A 12,832-nucleotide genomic window follows, 5' to 3' on the forward strand; every position below is an offset into this window, starting at 1 on the left:
TAAAGCCGTGTTTTGAAAGGGCACCCTTCTATCCTGAGGATGTGCCCTCTTGCCCTAGACTCTCTCACCATGGGAAACATCCTTTTCACAGCTACTCTGTCTAGGGCATTCAACATTTGAAAGGTTTCAATGAGATCACCCCTTCATCCTTCTGAGTTCCAGCGAATACAAACCCAGAGCCATCAAATGTTCCTCGTATGATAACCATTTCATTCCTGGAATCATCCTTGTAAATCTCCTCTAGACCTCCTCCAATGCCAGCACATCTTTTCTAAGAATGAGGGGCCCAAAACTGTTCACAATATATGAATGTATAATTATAAACAGACAAAAAATTCACCAATTATTGCCTGTCCAACCCCACTCTATACTTCTTTTGATTATTTCACTATCTTCTTCTCCCTCAGAGAAATTTGAAAATTCATCTCAACTGTTAATTTAGGTAGAAGGTATAAGAGCCTCAGGACTGGCACCACTAGGTTCAGGAGCATCTTCTACCCCACAACCATCAGGCTCTTGAACAAAAGGGAATAATTACTGTATTGCACTGTATATACATGGCAAGAAATGACAATAAACTTGAACTTAAAAGATACCAGTTTCAAGAAAGAAAATAGGTAAGATGTTTCATTACGTGTAAATACAATTTAATTGATTAGGTCCTAGCTAAAGATGAACAAACATTTTACAAATTCAAGTGAATTTAATGGTTTCATTTTGTGGAAACTAAAATGTATGATGATATTATTCTGTATTTCAAAATTTGTAGGGAGGAAATGACAAGGCCTGGAGTGAGCTTAGGTGTCAAATATCTAGAAATTGGTAGGTTAAATAACTATTTCATGCTCAAGTTCAAGTTGAAGGTTATAAATTTCATAGGCATAAAATGCTGGGTATAAATTCCTGAAAATTAGCTTTATTCAGCTGTAGGACATTACATTACAGCAGGACAAATACAACTTAATAGGAACTTAACAATTAGGAGGAGTTGTTGACAATGAAGACAGCTATTGTAGATTAGAGGGGATCTTAATCAGTTAGGGAGTGGCAAATGGATTTCAATACAGATAAGTGTGAGGTGATGCATTTTGGAAAGTCAAAGCAGTCTAGAAAAGGAATTAGGGGACGTGCATAACTCATTGCACAGACAGGGTGGTGGAACAGGCATTTAACACACTAGCCTTCATTAATTAGGGTATTCATCAGACAGAAATTAGGATATTGCACTACAGTTGTATAAGTTGTGGCGAGATTGCACATGGAGTACTGCCAACAGTTTTGGTTACCCTGTTATAGGACGTTTGTTGAAAAAGGCAACAAACTGCAAATACAAGAAGAACGAATAGTAGTAGATAAATAACCAATAAATATCGAGAACATGAGATGAAGCAACTTTAAAAATGAATCTATACGTTGTGGGAACAGTTTAGTGATGGGGCAAGTGAAGTTATCCCCTCTGGTTCAAGAGCCTGATGGTTAAGTGGTAATAACTGTTCCTGAATCTGGTGGTGTGGGTACTGAGGCTTCCATACCTTTTTCCTGATGGCAGCAGTGAGAGGAGAGAATGGCATGGATGGTGAGGGCCCTTGATAACTGTTGCTGCTTTCCTGCAACAGTGTTCCATGAAGATGATCTCAACTGTGGGGAAGGCTTTACCCATGATGAACTGGGCTGTATCCATTGCTTTTTGTAGGCTATTCCATTCAAGGGTTTGGGGGTTCCATACCAGGCCGTGATGCAACAAGTCAATATACCTACAGAAGTTTGCCGAAGTATTAGATGGCATGCCGAATCTTAGATCACCTGGACAATACAAACGCCTATGTCAGGATGCTGTTTGTTGACTATAGCTCAGAGTTTAACACCATTATTCTCATAATCCTAATTGGTAAGTCACAGAACTTGGACCTCTGTACCTCACTCTGCATTTGGATCCTTGACTTCCTAACCAGAAGACCACAATCTGTGTGGATTGGTGATAATATTTCCTCCTCGCTGACGATAAACACTAGCGCATCTCAGGGGCGTGTGCTTAGCCTACTGGTCTACTCTCTATACCCATGATTGTGTAGCTAGGTATAGTTCAAATACCATCTATAAATTTGCTGATGATACAATCATTGTTGGCAGAATCTGAGATGGAGACGAGAGGGCGCACAGGAGCGAGATATAACAGCTAGTTGAGTGGTGCCGCAGCAACAACCTTGCACTCAATGTCCGTAAGATGAAAGAGTTGACAGTGGACTTCAGGAAAAGTAAGACAAGGGAACATGAATTAATCCTCATAGAGGGATCAGAAGTGGAGAGACTGAACCATTTCAGGCTCCTGGGTGTCAAGATCTCTGAAGCTACAGAAAGTCATAAAATTAGATTGCTCCATCAAGGTACTAGCCTCTGTAGTACCCAAGGCATCTTTAAGAAGACAGACATTCAGACAGACAGACAGGCATACTTTATTGATCCCGAGGGAAATTGGGTTTTGTTACAGTCGCACCAACCAAGAATAGTGTAGAGATATAGCAATATAAAACCATAAATAATTAAATAATAATAAGTAAATTATTCCAGGTGGAAATAAGTCCAGGACCAGCCTATTTGCTCAGGGTGTCTGACACTCCGAGGGAGGAGTTGTAAAGTTTGATGGCCACAGGCAGGAATGACTTCCTATGACGCTCAGTGTTGCATCTCGGTGGAATGAGTCTCTGGCTGAATGTACTCCTGTGCCTAACCAGTACATTATGGAGTGGATGGGAGACATTGTCCAAGATGGCATGCAACTTGGACAGCATCCTCTTTTCCGACACCACCATCAGAGAGTCTAGTTCCACCCCCACAACATCACTGGCCTTACGAATGAGTTTGTTGATTCTGTTGGTGTCTGCTACCCTCAGCCTGCTGCCCCAGCACACAATAGCAAACATGATAGCACTGGCCACCACAGACTCGTAGAACATCTTCAGCATCGTCCAGCAGATGTTAAAGGACCTCAGTCTCCTCAGGAAATAGAGACAGCTCTAACCCTTCTTGTAGACAGCCTCAGTGTTCTTTGACCAGTCCAGTTTATTGTCAATTTGTATCCCCAGGTATTTGTAATCTTCCACCATGTCCACACTGACCCCTTGGATGGAAACAGGGGCCACCGGTGCCTTAGCCCTCCTCAGGTCCACCACCAGCTCCTTAGTCTTTTTCACATTAAGCTGCAGATGATTCTGCTCACACCATGTGACAAAGTTTCCCACCGTAGCCCTGTACTCAGCCTCATCTCCCTTGCTGATGCATCCAACTATGGCAGAGTCATCAGAAAACTTCTGAAGATGGCAAGACTCTGTACAGTAGTGGTGAACAGAAGTGGTGCTACAGAAAGGCAACAACTATCATTAAGGATCCCCATCACCCAGGGCATGCCCTCTTCTCACTGTTACCATCTGGAATGAAGTACAGAAGCCTGAAGGCACACACTCAACGATTCAGGATCAGATTCTTCCCCTCTGCCATCCGATTCCTAAATGGACATTGAACCCATGAACACTACCCCACTTGTATATATCATTTTTGATTTTGCACTACTTTTAATCTACTCAGTATATACTTAATTTATTTTCTTTCTATATGATCATGTATTGCATTTAACTGTTGCTACTAAGTTAACAAATTTCATGACACATGCTAATGATAATAAACTCGATTCTGAATTTGATCTTTGCTAGCTTCTAAAAAAAGTAGAGGTGCTGCTGTGGTTTCTTCATAATTGCACTTACATGCTGGGCTCAGGACAGATCCTCCGAAATAATGACAAATTTAAAGTTGCTGACCCTTTCCACCTCTGATTCCCCCCATGAGGACTGGCTCATGGGCCTCCAATTTCCTCCTCCTTAAGTCAATAATCAGCTCTTTGGTCTTGCTGACACTGAGTGAGAGGTTGCTGTTGTGGCAGCACTCAGCCCGATTTTCAATCTCCCTCCTTTATACTGATTTGTTAACGCCATTGATTTGGCCAATAGTAGTGATGTTGTAGGCAAACTGAAATTATGGCATTGGTGCTGTGCTTAGCTTCACAGTCTTAAAGTGAGTAGAGCAGGGGGCTAAGCACACAGCCGTGATGCACCTGTTCTGATGGAGATTGTGGAGATGTTGTTGTCAGTCTCATCTGACTGGTTTCTACAAATGAGGAAATCAAAGATCAAGTTGCACAAAGAGGTACTGAAACCAAGGTCTTGAAGCTGATTGATTCTTTTTGAAAGAATGATTATGTTGAATGTCAAGCTGCAGTCAATGAAGAGCACCCTGATATATGCACCTTTGCTGTTATGATGTTCCAGGGTTGAATGAAGAGCCAATGTCATGACATCTACTGTTGTGACATTAGGAAAATTGGAGAGGATCCAAGTCATTTCTCAGGCAGGAGTTGCTATGTTTCATCACTAACCTTTCAAAGCACTTCATCACAGTGGATGTAAGCGGACAATAGTCATTGAGGCAGGCTACCATGTTTTTCTTAAGTCTAATACTAACCCACTACATTGATAACTCTAGAATTTCATCAGATATAAAACAAAGAGCTTTTTTCTTTTACACCTTGAACCCACATTATTTTGCAATACAATCATGGCTGATATTTTACAATAGCACCACTCTCCTGCATGTCAATCAGTTGCCGCCTTCAGTGAATGACTCTTGGCCTCACACCTACCTCATCATTGTCTTGCACCTTACTGTCTGGCTGCACTGCAATTTCTCTGTAACACTTTATTTTGTATCTTGTTTTTGCCTCTCCCTTGTACTCCCTCACAGAATGGATGTCATGAAACAATGTGAGGGGATGGGGGTGCAAAACAAAGTTTTTCACATACCTCAGTATATGTTATAATCATAAACCAACACTAATTTATTTGAGTATACTCAACAAATAGCTTTCTTGGTTAGAGAATTTAGGTGAAAATGTTTTGTTCATCTCTTTACTGAATAGGCAGCCCTCTCTTTTGAAACTGTGACACCTGGTTCTAGGCAGATCTGTCAGAGGAAACGTCATTCCTCTGTCTACCCTGTCAAACTCTCCAAGACATTTCTGTTATTCAATGAAATCACTTCTCATTCTTCTAATTAGAGAGTGAAGTTAATCCCTCCTCAGAGGACAACTACCCATTCAAGGAATCAATATGAAAAACTGTCATTCCTCTCTACCTGCCGTGTGCATCCTTAAGCAGGAGGACCAAACCTGTACTCATTACTCCACATACACTTTCAGCAAGGCACTGTGTAACCTCAGTAATCAAAAAAGTTCTTTCATTATAATTGCTTTTAATCCTCTCTGCATCCTTTTAATAAGTCATGGTGCATCCCAAGTTTATATCCTTAGTAAATTAGGCTATATTATAGCTGGTCCCCTTCAGATTCACGTCCATGTATTTATCATATGTACATGGAAACATACAGTGAACCGTGTCATTTGCATTAACAATCAAAGGGCTTGCTGGGTTATTTAAGTCATGGACATAGACTGAATAGCTAGTACCCTAGTACTTAGTACTGTGGAACCCCACTGGTTACAACCTCCCAACTCAACTGATTATTTCTAATGTCTGTTTTCTATCCAGCAACCAATCCTCAACTGCATCTTATTTCTAGTCCTGCGTGCACTAATTTTATTCAGTTACTTCTTCTGTGACCCTTTGTTGAAGGACATCTGAAAGTCCGAGTATACCACATCAATTGGTCCTGTATTTTGCAACTCACCTCACAAGAGAAATTTGTCAAGAATGATTTCTCCTTCAAATGATCCATGTTGCCTCTCCCCAATCCAAATATTATTTTCTCAATGCTCTGTTACCGCTACTGACAGGCTAACTGGTCTGAATTTCCCTGCTTTTTCTCTTCCATCTTTCTTGATTAGTACATTTCTAAGACACCAGGGCAGTTCCTTGGACTGGTGAGATCTGGGCAGCACAGATACCTCAGCATGGCAGGATAGAAAAATGGAAAGTGGTATAGGAGGGAAGGGTTAGAAAAGGTCGGCATAACTTTGTGGGCTGAAGGGACTGTATTGTGCTACAGTGTTCTATGTTCTTTGGGGATTTGATGAAGCTGTTCAGGCATATTTAAAATAGCTCGGCAAAAATAAAACAAGAATTAGAAGATTAAAAAATTAGTAAATATGCAAAGCATTATTGTAAATGTAAATAAATTGGAAGAATTAAGAACAAACTGATTTTGTCTGCAAAATGGTAGTAATTCTATCCCTATCTTTTTAAGATGATGGTATTTTCTAGCCAACAATTTCAATAGATGCATGGTGGACATCATTCTGACTGGTTGCATTGTCACCTAATATGGAGACTCCAATGCACAGGATCACAAGAGGCTGCAGGGAATTGTAGACTCAGACAGTACTTTGACAAAACCGTCTCTACCATTGGGGACGCATTCAAGGGGCAGTGCCTCAAAAGGCAACAGTCATCACCGAGGACCCCCACCATCTGGACATCAGAATCAGCTTCATTATCACCGGCTTGTGTCGTGAAATCTGTTAACCTAGCAGCAGCAGTTCAATGCAATACATAATATAGAAAATAAATAAATACATAAATAACAGTATAGGTATATTGGAGATTAAAAATCGTGCAAAAACAGAAATAGTATATATTGAAAAAGTGAGGTAGTGTTTACGGGTTCAATGTCCATTTAGGAATCGGATGCCAGACGGGAAGAAGCTGTTCCTGAATCGCTGAGTGTGTGCCTTTAAGCTTCTCTACCTCCTACCTGATGGTAACAGTGAGAAAAGGGCATGCCCTGAGTGCTGGGTGTTCTTATTAATGGACACTGCCTTTCTGAGACACCACTCCTTGAAGATGTCCTGGGTACTTTGTAGGCCAATACACAAGATGGAGCTGACTAGATTTACAGTTTATTTTGGTCCAGTGCAGTAGCCCCTCCCCCCATACCAGACAGTGATGCAGCTCTTCAAAATGCTCTCCACCATACATCTATAGAAGTTCTTCAGTGTTTTTGTTGAGATACCAAAGCTCTTCAGACTACTAATGAAGTATAGTTGCTGTCTTGCCTTCTCTATAGCTACATCGGTATGTTGGGACCAGGTTAGGTCCTCCAAAATCTTGACACCCAGGAATTTGAAATTGCTTACTCTCTCCACTTCTGATCCCTCTGAGGATTGGTATGTGTTCCTTTGTCTTAACCTTCCTGAAGTCCACAATGAACTCTTTCATCTTACTGATGTTGTGTGCCAGGTTGTTGCTGCGACACCACTCCACTAGTTGGCATATCTCACTCCTGTACGCTGTCTTGTCTCCATCTGAGAATCTACCAACAATGGTTGCATCAGTAGCAAATTTATAGATGGTATTTGAGCTATGCCTAGCCACAAGGACATGCACTCTTTCTTATTACCATCAGAGATGAGGTACAGGAGCCTGAAGACCCACACTCAATGATACAGGAACTGCTTCTTTCCTTCCACTGTCAGATTTATGAATGATCCATGAACAGCACATGGTTTTTCTTTGTATTATTTATTTCTTTTTGTTGTCTATAGCAATTTTTATGCCTTTGTATAGTGCAGCCACCACAAATCAACAAATTTCACATCACATACGTAGTCTGTCAAAATAAACCTGATTCTTATCCTGAGCAGGTGTGAAGAACTTCAACCATCTTCAGCCATACAGCAAGTCAGTGAGAGAGAAAAGATATATGGTTATAAAACATAACAGTCAATCAAAATCCTGATGCATGTTTAACACGGATTAGGAAATGTTGTCTGGCTGTTGATAACCTCTGCTGTAAATAAGCCATGCACGTTTTCACCCAGTTTGAGATCCATTAACTCTGTACGGCCCAGGTATCAGACCCGAGGTCCTGATTTTAACATCACAGAAAAATAATTGCATTATAATACTTGAACGTGTAAAATACAAATGTTGAAGCGAGTTTCTCAATGAAAACAATATTTTTATTTACAGGAGCAATATTAAATGATAGTGAATACATGATCCTGTGAGGGGAAACTGCTGATAAGCAGAAGGTGTTTTTGTATAAAATATTTTATTTGCTGTGATCAACTAATAGATTTTACTGTAATAATAACTGTAACACCTACACTCTTATTAAGTTTAACACTAGAATGTCATACTATCAACTGTAGTATTGTATAAAAATGCAGAATTCTAGTATAAACTATCGTTATTTGCTTTATCGCATACCAAGCTTGTGTGAGTGAGTTCATTCACTATGGATGTGACACAACATGGACATAATTTTACAAACAGACCAGCAAAAATTTTACAATCAAACTTCACAGGGGAAGAAAATTGCACTAACTTTCTATTATCCAGAATATTGCATTATTCAAAAAAGGCATCAGCACCATCATGTAATTCTACACCTCCTTTCCCTTCCTCAGGTGCAGCAGCCTTTATTTCTCAGATGGATCCAGTTACTTCTTCCAAGGCTTGGGCAGGCATGTTATTAAGGTGCTGACTGGTGACAGTACATTCACCATTCACTGGAGTATTCACTTCTGCTTGACAGGCCTCTCCTTCACTTTGACTAATTGTATCATTTTGACACTCATTTTCATGCTTTTCCTGTACTACTTTCATATCCTCATTTTCACAAATATTTTCATCGTCGTGGGCTTTGTTCAATACATTTTTTGGAACTGTGTTTAGCCCTGCACTCCCAGCCGCCTCAGCATTTGTCACACATATGTAGTTCTGCACTCCCTCAGTTCCAGAGATGCTATTTTCATTTATCTCTGTTTTCAGGGAAATTCCAGTTTCAACATTTTCTTTGTCTCCATTCTTTGCCACGCTTTCTTCCAGTTTTTCATCTGAAACTTCTTTAGATTTCTTCACTGTAAGAGGTGTTTTGCCATTTTTATCTTTTAAACAACTTTTGTCTTTCTTGCTTGATTTTTCATCTTTTGTTGATTTTTTCTGCAGACAAATATGGAGAACAGAGTTGAATTATTGCTAGGATTGTCTACATATTAATTTCCTGGCTACATCTACGATCTTTTCTCTTCTTAGAGAAAGCTATGGTTAATTTCTTGTGGCATCGTTAAGGAACATTTAAATCCCTGAAGTCCACGAACCCAAGTAATTCAAATATACACCATCCAAATGATACTAAACAGTTCACAACATTGCTGCCTCAGTTTTGCACTGGTTTCAATACAACCTCTGGCACCACCAAGGTGGCTGAAGGAAAACAATCTGTTTTGTATCAAGATTCCCATTGTTGTAAAGGACCCAGAAGTTCATTATATAGAGCAGAAAAAATATTTTACAACTCTACAGTGTTTGTTCTGTGAATAAAGTTAGTGCTTTTCATGTGATTAATTCAGTTCCACAGGCTTCTTTTCCCACAGGAGAGTTGAATAAGATTCAGTTCCCTTGATTCTTCTACTAGAAATGACTGCTGTAGCCCATAAAGTTTGTGTGGGTAACAGAAACACTTCCTAATGTACTGGAATGAATTAATGCTCTACATGTTGAGCCTCTTCAGAGTAATGTTGAAGTAATGCTGGTTCTCATCACAGCGACTTGTGTGGCTCCTCAGAGTGGGGTAAAAGGTCACATGGATCAAACGTATATTTTAAAAATGGGGAGACTTACACCTTTTGAGGAAATATACTGATAGCAAATATAAAGGCATAAAAGAGTACATGTAAAATGTGGTCCGAATACTGCAATTATTAGCAAAATTCAGCATAACAAAAAGCCCCTGAGGAACTTAAATTGTGTCTATTCTTGCCAACACTACAAATGCAAAACACAGGGAACTGTTTTATTAAGAACATCCGTCTGTATACCTACTAAACTCACCATATAAAATAGGTTTCCTTTCCATTCAAGATAACTTGTTTTTTCTTCCAAATCCTCAACCCTTTCTGACTGTTATTCTGTATTTAAGTCACAGCAGGCCCTTTTCTCAATTCATTCATTTTACATCACTCTTCTTTTTCCCTTCTAATGTAGTGACTTTCCCTTCACCTCCCCCCCCCCCCCAACTTCCAACGTGGCTCCTACCTGCCAATAGCAAGGAGTCTGATCTGAGGTATCAAGACCACCACAGAAGTAACTTGAACTACTTCCTTACTCACAACACTCAAACATGAGCAGCACTGAGCCAATAAGTAAGGACACAGAGTGGAAGGGAATGGGCGGCAACAGAGAGAGAGAGAAAGATGAAAGGTGCTGATGAAGAAAGAAGCAGAATAGAAAAGAGAAGCATATTGCCAAAAGCTAGAAACAGCATGGAGACACAGGAAGCTGTAGAAGATGGAATCTGGAGCAAAAACACAAAGGCTGGTGAAACTCCGTGGGTTAGATATTATCTGTAAGTGAGTTAGATATTACTTGCAATCTGAAGCGCCAATCATCCCTTTGCTTCTTCTGATGCTGCCTGGCCCACTGAGGTCCTCCAGCAGTTTGTTTATAGTGCTAGAAACAATGTGTTCCACTGGCAACAACTTCAGAGAATATCAAAGAAAACATTATCAAATTGGACTTGTATGACGTCACATGCTGCTGTACTCTTTCTTCCTTACTCATACTGGCATGGTCTCTTTGAATGTGATTCAATCGGCAACTAGCAAACTTTGTTCTACTGACTTCAACCTAGTTGAGTCAAGCATAACTAATCTTCTATAGCTTTGCTGTGCAAAATGCTGTAGCTGTATGAAGTTACACTTGCAAGCAAAAAAAAAAGGCCATTTACCTTTGGCTCCTTTTTCTTCTCTTTGCTTGGCAGTGATGGTCTCTGGAGGAAAACAATCTGTTTTGTAGCAAGATTCCCATCACTGTAAAGTATATCACACCAAGAAGAACATTATTTTCTTTCATTAATTTCATGAATTCCAACCTAATCTACCAAAAGAAGTTAGATTAAAACTTAAAAAAAAAATTCTGTCAGTTCTATTACCTATAAGCCCTGATATATCAAGAAAACAACACACTAGATTACACTAGGTCTAAGTTGTGCAAATTGAGACCAGATATATCCTATGCTATTTTCAGGCTGCTTATTCCAGTAACAGCTATCCTGCTAGTGCTGTTTTCAGGAGTAATATTATGCCCAAGGTTGGTGCAGTTTGCCCCAAATAGCGATGAAGCAAGAGTACATAGTAAAGACGTCCTCTTCTCACGGTTTGGTTCTCATTGAATTATTTCTTGGGCCTTGGTTTCTGTTGAGAGGTACATATCTGCAACTCCCTACATCTATTGTGGTCCCTATTGTTGAATGCATTCCTGCAAATCACCCTCTTGCAGAACCATTTTCCCACCATGCCATTGCTGGTGTCCAACAGCACAGCAGGAATGTGAAGATCTTGACTCCTACATTTATGATGTCAGAGGGTAGATCGACCATGTACGTCCCAGCCTGCAGTATGTCCTTCCCTATAATGAAAGCTGTTGAAAGAGTGCATGCAACTGATTCACGGCTTCAGCCACCTGGGTTTGATTCTGATCTGTAGTGTTGTCTGTGTGGAGTTTGCTCATTCACCCTGTCTCTACATGGGTTTCCTCCAGGTGCTTCAGTACCCTTCACCAACAAAACACATGTCCATTTTCTCTCGTTTTTTTGTGCTGGGGTGGAGGTCAATGTTCTTGTTGCATTTTTAATTAGTTTCTTTGTGCGGGAGGGTGTATTTGGAGGCTGATGTTCCTGTTGCATTTCATGTGGGGCAGAGGGTTTGGGGGTCAATGCTCTTGTTGCATTCTGTGTGGAGGAGATAGTTTGGGGATTGATGACTGTGTTGTCGTTCTTTTTTTGTTCGTGTGAGAGGGGTGGGTTTGCATTTTCTCTCTGAACTCACTTCCATGGTTTTTCTTGGTTTCCTGCCAATCTGGTGAAGAAAAATCTCAAACATACTTTCATTATAAATGAACCTTAGAACCTTTCATTATTAAAATAATCAACTGCTTTAAATTTCCCTTAGTTTGGGAGAATTGGGGATTATTAACAGGCATCTATAAGAGAATGGGTTAAAAAAAATAAATGGGAGAATATGTTTGCTCTAAGAACAGTCACATTTGATGGGCCAAATAGCATCCAGTGTTGCAATGAAATATAAATATGTAAATATGGGAAAAGCAATTAATTGTAAAATTTCACTAATGTTTTCCTGCATTAGAAACAGCTAGCAATGTGGCAATGTAATCAAGCAAAATCCATTTGGGTTTATTACATTTCAGGAAACAGCTGGTAGGAAAATATGGGGTAGATGTTCAATTTAATCAATGAGAAAAAGTCTTGGAGCAGGAGGTTTAGAGGGCTGAAGTTCCACACCATCAAGTTCAAGAGCAGCTACTTACTTCCCTTCAACCATTCAGCTCTTCAACCACCTGGTAAAACCACAATCACTGCAGTTTAGAACCCTCTGACCACTCTGATCACTTTGCACTAAAATTGACTTCTTTATATTCTAATTGTGCTTTTCTTGTAAATATTGTGTGTAATTTATGCTTGAAGTATGTTTTTCTTGTGAGGCTGCTGTAAGTTTTTCTTTGCACCTGTGCATACACATACTTGTGTATATGACAATAAACTCGACTTTGACTTTAATTGCTGACGTAAAATTGTGCAGAATATCTGAATGCTGTGAACAAATTTTAACTGGTTCAGAAGATAGACTCTCTGCTTTCAGCAGCTGCTTCACAGTTCCAGTAACCTGTGTTTGATTTTGACCTCTGCTGTTTATCTCTCTGGAATTTATACATTCTTCCTGTGGACATAGGGATTTCTCCCACATCTTAAAATGTGCGAGTTGGTAGGTTCATAGGCCACAATAGGTTTCCCATATGGGTGAGTAGTG

At 39.9% G+C, this 12,832-nt stretch overlaps 1 protein-coding gene across 2 annotated transcripts in view; it reads right to left on the reverse strand.

Moving 5' to 3' along the window:
• Positions 1-7,527: 7,527 nt before the first annotated feature.
• LOC140732175 (raftlin-like) overlaps positions 7,528-12,832 on the reverse strand; it is a 97,992-nt gene continuing 92,687 nt past the window's right edge. For both annotated transcript variants that reach the window (XM_073054420.1, XM_073054419.1), the window contains 2 exons: positions 10,735-10,816; positions 7,528-8,948 (listed from right to left, as the gene is read on the reverse strand). In XM_073054420.1, coding sequence (XP_072910521.1) covers positions 8,433-8,948; positions 10,735-10,816 — 598 coding nt within the window. In that variant the 3' untranslated portion in view covers positions 7,528-8,432. The remainder of the gene's footprint in view (positions 8,949-10,734; positions 10,817-12,832) is intronic.

Source organism: Hemitrygon akajei, chromosome 8 (genome assembly GCF_048418815.1).
Source record: "Hemitrygon akajei chromosome 8, sHemAka1.3, whole genome shotgun sequence".
Taxonomy (NCBI): Eukaryota; Metazoa; Chordata; class Chondrichthyes; order Myliobatiformes; family Dasyatidae; genus Hemitrygon; species Hemitrygon akajei.